Source organism: Lethenteron reissneri, chromosome 16 (genome assembly GCF_015708825.2).
Source record: "Lethenteron reissneri isolate LAM-NWPU_2019-01 chromosome 16, ASM1570882v1, whole genome shotgun sequence".
Taxonomy (NCBI): Eukaryota; Metazoa; Chordata; class Hyperoartia; order Petromyzontiformes; family Petromyzontidae; genus Lethenteron; species Lethenteron reissneri.
Genome location: NC_083794.1, coordinates 13,677,738 through 13,685,628, shown reverse-complemented (window position 1 = coordinate 13,685,628; position 7,891 = coordinate 13,677,738). Strand labels below are relative to the sequence as shown.

General features: G+C 49.4%; 1 protein-coding gene across 1 annotated transcript in view; it reads right to left on the bottom strand.

The window, feature by feature from the left end:
• Positions 1–130: 130 nt before the first annotated feature.
• The window catches only part of LOC133343022 (amyloid beta precursor protein binding family B member 2-like), a 58,028-nt gene continuing 50,267 nt past the window's right edge, over positions 131–7,891 (bottom strand). The window contains 4 exon segments of the mRNA XM_061552452.1: positions 131–4,720; positions 4,977–5,156; positions 5,660–5,775; positions 7,052–7,132. Coding sequence (XP_061408436.1) covers positions 4,541–4,720; positions 4,977–5,156; positions 5,660–5,775; positions 7,052–7,132 — 557 coding nt within the window. The 3' untranslated portion in view covers positions 131–4,540.

The window sequence follows — 7,891 nt, the reverse complement described above, 5'->3', positions numbered from 1 at the left end:
TAATAAAAAAAAACAAAGATCGGCAGCAAATACATCAATGCTGATACGCACACCCGACCCGTTGCGCGGTAAACGATGAAAAGCAATGGTGGGGTGGGGGGGGGGGGGGGGGGGCGAAACCTCAGCCGTGTTGATTAAAAGTATTTTATTTCATGTATACGATAGATTACACGTACATCTTTAACACTGTCACGTACAGATAACGAGGCGTGTGCACACAGAGGCCATGCCCAGCCTGAGCAGGAAGGGGAAGCTAAACGCGGCAACGCTTCTCTCTCTCGCTCTCGGTCGCAGTCCCATTCTCCGTCGCTCTCTTTAAATATGCATCGGCTCCGATGACTACACAAAGAGGGCCCCCCCCCCCCCCCGCTCGTGACAGAAAGCAACACGCACGTCGCGACCGTGAGATTGACCACGCTCGAACGTGCATTGTTTTTCCACGGGGCCCCGCGTCTCCAATTCAAAAATAAACACTTTCACAGAACACCCGCGCACGGCTGTCGATCCTCAAAGATGTCGTTTTCAAAGTCCTCTCCACACACAGAAAAGCCATTCCCATGGCAAGATCTGAACAGAGGGCAAGGTTGGGGGGGGGGGGGGGAAGTGTCCCGGAATAATAGGAGCACAGCAAGCAAATGGCCACAACTCTGCAAGCAGCGGCAGAAGCGTTCTGGAGCGAGGCTGCTGGGGAGGTCAACAGAGCCCCGACCCCCTCGTCGACGGACACTGCTGGGTCACAGGTGGCACCGGCCATGCTGATGGCATCGCGTGGCCAGCGTCCTCATGCCACGAGCCGTGGCTTTAAAACTCTCCTCCGTGTGACACGAGCCTTGCCCGTTGGGATGACGAAGGCTAAAGAACAGGTGATCAGATGCAATGTCCGGTTCACCTGCCTTGCCCCCCAAGGACCCCCCCCCCCCCCACTCATGTGTTGGAAATCAGCACTGGAGCAAATTTAATGACCGCTCTTGCATGGCACTCGCCGGCCAAAGGACACATCTCCACAAACAGCCTTTCCCTCTGCCCCAGGGGAATGCCTCGCGATGCATGCGGGCTATTTATACCTGTGAACTGTAATATGTTTACATATATATTTATCTTTATATATTCGGAATTACAGCGGCTTTCAAACTATACGGCACAGCGAGCTGTTGATTTATCACACGCAAAGCGCTAAATGCATAGGAAGCTTACACAAGCAAGTCCTACCACGTGGTTTATAATTCAACATAAGCTTTTCTAAATTGAACATTTTTTTGGCTCTTTTTCCAGAGTTTCAATATAAAATATAGTAAAATAATAAATAATTATGTAAAAAATAAAATATCACATTCATAATGAACAAGCGGATTCACCTTTCCACAACCAACCAGTTTGAATGAACTGCCGAGCTCAGCAGTGCGACAACCCCAAGATCTTTCACGACGGCAGAACGGCAAATCAACAAATAAATAACGAAAAGTTCCTCAAGTGAAAAACACAAACAGGAGCTCATAAAGCGCAGCGTTCTGACGAGAAATCCGCACATTAAGGAACTCCCATTCGTCCTTTCCAATCCTTCAAAGTTTGGCACGACACATGAATCAAATCACAAATAAAAACGCATTTACACAGTTGCCCTGCCCAGGGATTGGCAATGCACATGCAGCATGCTGGCCCCGTGCCACGGCTTTCCAGGCCTCGTTGCAGAGAGGCCACGTTCATAGATCCTGGCTGGTCATGGGAACGGGAGTCTAAACGGTTCTAAACCCGCACGGTAATCCTACACTGTGGAACTCGACAGCGTGCGACCGACGACAGACCGGAATGATTGTACTTGTAGCGAATGTGAGCATCTCATTACGTAGGGGTCTCGACTGCCGTAACCGTGCGATGTGTCGAAAGCACATTAACACCACTCACGTAATTAACGTCAGGCTTTTACACAGATGGCTGCTTTGCTGATGCGTGTGTGCGCGTGCTCGCATTTGTGTACACCTGCGCGCGTATGAATGAATCGCTAAGTATTCACAAACTCACCGACTAAATATTAAGCCTGTCGCTTTGACAATATATTAACTACAGATTTATTTTTTAATGTCATGTGAGCATTCTGAGTAATCTTTACAATTAGTATAACGGCAAGAGCCCACTATCATATGGACCAAGACAATGTAACAGCACCAAACTGGTCTACTTTTTTACGTACACATTATTTACAGGGGGGGAAACACAACAAAAAAATCATCCATTCGTGTTCAGCTCAAGAAAAACTAACCGCAGTCAAATGGCAAATGGGACAACAGCAACAAGATGAGTGAATTGAACAACCACCTTTTTCCCTTCTAACCGCCACAAATACTGCCGCATTTCGGCAGGCGCCACAGTACTTCGCGGTTTTGAGCAAGCAGCAACAAAAAAAACATTTTCTTTGCGACTTCCCTCCGCCTGACAAACACTAACTTCTAACCGCAGTAAAAATTGCTTCATCCTTGAGGTTTAGGCCAATTGGGACGAGCTGTGAAGCTGCAAGTCCCCACTTGCTTTGCACAAACAGCGGTTGTTTGCGGGAAGTAGATAATGCGCTAGCGACCCACGCACACACACACACAGTCACCAGAAGCCACCGCCAACTCACAAAGGCATGGATATGAGCAGCCATGCGTGTGCTCAACACACTTGCCTAAAACAAAGGCGGCTATACCATGCAGCACATTAGCACTGTCAACGCACCCAACGAGGCCGCCTACGAGTGCGCATGCGGCGTGTGGTGTCGTCGCGCCCGAGATATAGTGTGCTTCGACAAATCAAATACTGCAGGAAAATCGTGACAAAACGGAATTGTCCTAAGTTTGATATAACAGGCTTCAAATAATATAATTCGGCATCAATATACTGCTGGGTAAAACGAGACAAGAAAAATAAAAGTGGTTACTAATTGTAATTAAAGTAAATTATTTAACTGTATACCAGTGGTCCTTTGATCCGCACGATAACCTCTCGCTGCGAGCGAGGTTACCGAGCGCACGACGCACGAACCAGCCGTTGTTATTCTGCGGTAAAAGCACCGGGGGGGGGAAGGGGGGGTTACTGCAGAGGCCAGCGGGCCCACCCTCCGAACATTACTGCAGCAGCCCGAGGTACACGTCCGAGTGAACAAAGACAGCGAGGTTGTGATGCAACCCAACTGCAACTACACGTTCTGTCAACGGAATGACGTCCTGACAGGGCACCGGCATCAACTGTAAAATTTTAAACACTGAAAAATTACTTAAAATGTTAATCCGAGTCGAAGAAAATGGTCACATGTTTGTGCTGGTCAGCCTTCATCCAGACAGTTGTTTTTTTTCTGACCAGTTTGTTGGAAGATGTACAAATGTCTGATCTCCACATACTCAGAGACCCCTTGCATTTTTGTTTTACTTGCGCGTCAGTTTTACCAACGTAAAAGTACAGAACCAGACAACCTCTCCCAGCCCTCGCTAAAATCCTTTCACTTTTTCATATAAAAGCATAATTGAAATGATACTCATTAAACGTTAACAAAACCCACGAGCGACTGTGCAGAGCATTGGAGTCAAGTGCTCTGCAGTGTCCTACATCCTAACATCACACACACTGTGCATTACTCGACACACAGAAAAGTGCAGTTGCGACACGTAGTGTTGACGACGTTACAAATGCGACGCGATTCGACGTGCGGGACGGCCCCTCCTCTCGTACGTACGTTCAACTTCTTTCGCACCGTACGTAGACAACCGTGCTAAATGGGAGGTACGGGGGGGGGGAGGACAACGAACTAAACACAAAAAGCGGTTCCACGCTGCCCCGGCACGGGCTGCGCGCGCCGAAGCTCGCCCCGCTCTCGCACGCCGCTCAACGGCACGCCAACCCCCTCTCGGCACTGGCGCACGGGCAACCCACAGCATCTGCACAAACCGTCGACGCATTACGGCGCTTCCGTGGAGAGAACTTTACAGTCATATCAGCAGCAAATTCTGAATAAAATTAGGCAGCAAGATGAGCTTTGTGTAGGAAATTGAAGGACAAAAAAAAAAACGGCAAACGTTAACAGCCATTCTGCCAGAATGTAGTGTTTTTAGTTTGTTTGTTTTGTGAAAAGTGATTGAAACTTCCTCTGAACCAACCTGTGCAGTCAAGGCTCCATCGCAGTGTGGCTACGATTCAAAACCAGTTTGTACCGTCCATGAGGTCAGTGTTTGTTCGTCAGGGCTGTGCCATCTGTGATCCACCTTCTTTGAACAGAAAATCCAGCCCAGCAGCAGTCTCGTGGAAATGACATCGCGCAGTCCGCAAAAGTGGCATCTTGCCGGGGACACAACTTGGATGGGGAGTACACGTCACTCACCGACACGGGGTGCCGTCACGACGTCACGCCGTGCCCGACAGCCCAAACTTTTTAGGGTGCATGGGATAGGACTGGAAGCGGCAGGAAAGGGCAGGGATCGGGAGAACGGGCCATCAAGGAAAGGGAGCGAACGACGCGGGTGGCGGTTGTTGGGGCGGAACGAGCACGGCAGGGCAGGGGGCGGCAGGAGAGTCAGGGTGTCTGGGCCGCGTGTGGCGGCGCTCGCTTGTATTTGAAGCTGCCCAGGATCGACTGCACCCCCCTCTTGACACTGCAGCCGACACGCCGGGCCACCGACTCCGACGGAGGAGGGGGTGGAATGCGGGCCTTGGCCCCCGTGGGCCGAGCGTCCAGACACTTCTGGTAACGCAGCTGCACGGGCAGGGAAACGGGAAAAAGGGAAGATCGAATTAATGTACGTCGCAGCGAGTGTTTAAATTAAAACACACGCAAGAATACAACTCGAGCAAAGCGAGCTCTAGTTGCCGAGAGACAGCCGCTGCCTGAAAAACGCGTGCAGAGACACACACACCACGCACGGGGGGACGCACAGACGCCACACTCTGTAAAATACGGCATGAGCAAAAGTGTAAGTGTTACCGGGCCCTGGTTGGGCGGCGGCGCTCACCATGCACGCGGCCTGCACGGCCTCGGAGAAGGTGGCGGCGTTGGCCTCACACCAGAACACGTGGCACTCGAAGCGCTGCGGCCCGGCCGCCATGATGAAGGCGAAGGTGTGCACGTTGCTGCCCACGCCCATGAAGGACAGGTAGCGAATCCTGCACTCGATCACCACGTCCTCTTCCGCCTGCGCCGCACACGCACACACGGACGGACGGACGTGCGAGCTTAAAACGGCGATCAACCCCTGCTTGGCCGATGACCTCTTGACGAGATCAGCCACATTTAAGGGCGGAAGGGTCACAGACACATTTTAAATAAATACCCAAATATATATATGTCTCGAAGTGCAATAGCCTTTCCCAAAGACGCCGTCAATCATGGCTATCTTCTACGTCACTGTCCACAAAAATACTGCAGAACTTTGCATGAGATACTCCCAGATGCATCCAATTGTTAAAATTGCTTATGTACTTCATTCGCTGAATCACCCATATACTACACGACTCTTTAAAATTTGGCATTTCTTCTCCATGCTCAAACGATGGCCAACCAAGCGCCTTTGAGTGGAATATTTGTACCTCAAAGGCGCCACACACGTGTGTAAGCAAAAGTAAAATTGCCTCGACTAATGCACAAGATCCGAGTATAAACATCGCGGCTGTGACCAACCGGTCTCTCGGTCCTCACCGTCTCCCGGCACACAGTGAGCGTGGCTGACGTGACGTTCACCACGGCGGGCGTCCAGTCCTCCTTGTTAGTGGTGGACATGAGGCTCTCGATGGCACCCTGCAGGATATCTATGCCTGCTTGGAACCAAGGACATAGCGTGCGCCAATTAACTGCACCCGTTAACTTTAAGTGTACGTACATTTACCGCCCTTCCGCCAAACCGCTGCTGGATGAAGGCCTCTTTCCACGCTGTGCGGGTCGAGCCGGCCGTTTGATAACATTTCATCACTTTGGCCATTGTGGGTTGGTGAAGATGATGGGAAGTAAAGAATTACAGTACAACGGATTATGCTGTACTGCCTTCTGATGTGCATTTTGTAATCCCTGCGGGCAATAAAACCTGTAATGCATTGGGGTTGCTTGTTCAAGAGGACTAACCACAGGCTCAACTTTGCTTAGCTTCTGAGATCTGATATGATTGGGTGCATTACAGATAATTACAAATAAAAATGTCGTTATTTATAATAAATAACGACATTATTAAATAGGCAACCAGCCTCAAAAGTGTGGCTTCAAAGACACGATCATTAATATTATCTGAGTGTTCTTGAACCCGAAATGTTGGCCTCCCATGGTGCTTGGAACAATAACGGTTGCGTGTACACATGTAATGGTGGGTGTAGCTGGAAACAGAGTAAACGTTTAACCATCTTAATGGCTGCACTGGCGCAGGTGACTTAGCGTTTAATGCCACCGCTGCCAGCCTAGAGGTTGTCTCGACGCCTCTCTGAATTAAATGGGTTCAAAAACCCCTAACTTATTTAAGCAGAAGCACTTCTAAATCACTGCGACCCAGCCCTGAAACTAAACACACTGATGGCTGAGGGGCGATGTGGTATGAGGAGGGGGGCTTCTCCCCCCCCCCCCCCCCCACGCCGGCGACCGCCGTGTGACGAGAGTAATGACTGCGGATACATCTAGCGGCGGGGTCGAGCTGCGGCTCGGTGATTTGTGCATTCTACCGAGAATCCGGCAAACCCAAGTTTAAATTCCCAGGCACGGCTAACAGCAGTGGCGAGTGACATTTGCATATGTCCAGGAGCCTCAACCCCCCTCACCAATCCACACTGGCTAGCGAGGTGAAGTTTGGTCCAACGCAGCAATGTTTTACACTGCATAGGGGGACCCTCATCCAGACGTGGACTGACCAAGGGCTGTAAATTATTCTCATGCTTTTATATTTAATAACACAATTATTTATTTAAATTTCAGATGGTTGCTAACTATAATCATCCGGATACTATACACATGAGAAACGGGACACTGGTGTTCTGTACATAAATACATGGTGGCTCACAACGAGCGCTTTTTTGTTCAACAATAACTTGATATTGTCAAGTGACAACGTACCATTCGGTCTTGCCACGGGCAGGCTGCCCACGTATTGCACTTGGAACTTCTGCACCAGGTCAGTCTTTGGGGTTGGGAAATCTAATGAGCAGAAACGACGCATACAGGGAAAACATAGAGGCAGTCAGCTTCACCCTCTCAAGAGTGGACCAATCCAAATACTGGCCTGCGGACACACCTCATTGATGATGCTTTTGCAAACCCAATCAATTATGCTCATGACCATTGCTTCCGGAGCAGAAGACTGGGGATTTAAAATGGAATACGCAATCCAAAAACCGTTAGCATTTCATAGATAATTCACAAGGGGGATACAATTGGGGGAAATGTTTTTTTTTAAATCCTTTATATTAAGTTCGTTTGCTTGCTTGCTTGCGTGCTTGCTTGCTTGCTCATGACCGTGCAAATCTTTCGGTCGTTTTTTAACCCACTTCCCGTGATCCAATCGAGCTGACATTTTGCACACAGACTCGTTGTGCGAGACAATTAATGTTCGTGAAATTTTTTTTCCAAAATTTTACACTGTTTAGGGAAAACAGATTAAATATTTAATTACCAATTGCTTAATACTGGCAGACAATCATCTGACCCATAGGTGGCAACCATCTCAAGCCAGAGGGCGGAGAAGACTCTAGCCGCCAAGCATATAAAGGATTTAGAGTGAAAAACTTTGTTTTTACGGGTTATACTTATTTAAATGCCCAAACCAAACAGGCCCCTGCAGGGGTCCACCGATCACCTGTGGACAGTGGCTGCAGCACAAACATTGAGGAAGGTCCGCCCGAGGTGAAGGCTGCCCTGCTGAGATGTCTCCACCTGCCTTCAGCAGCATTCCCCCAT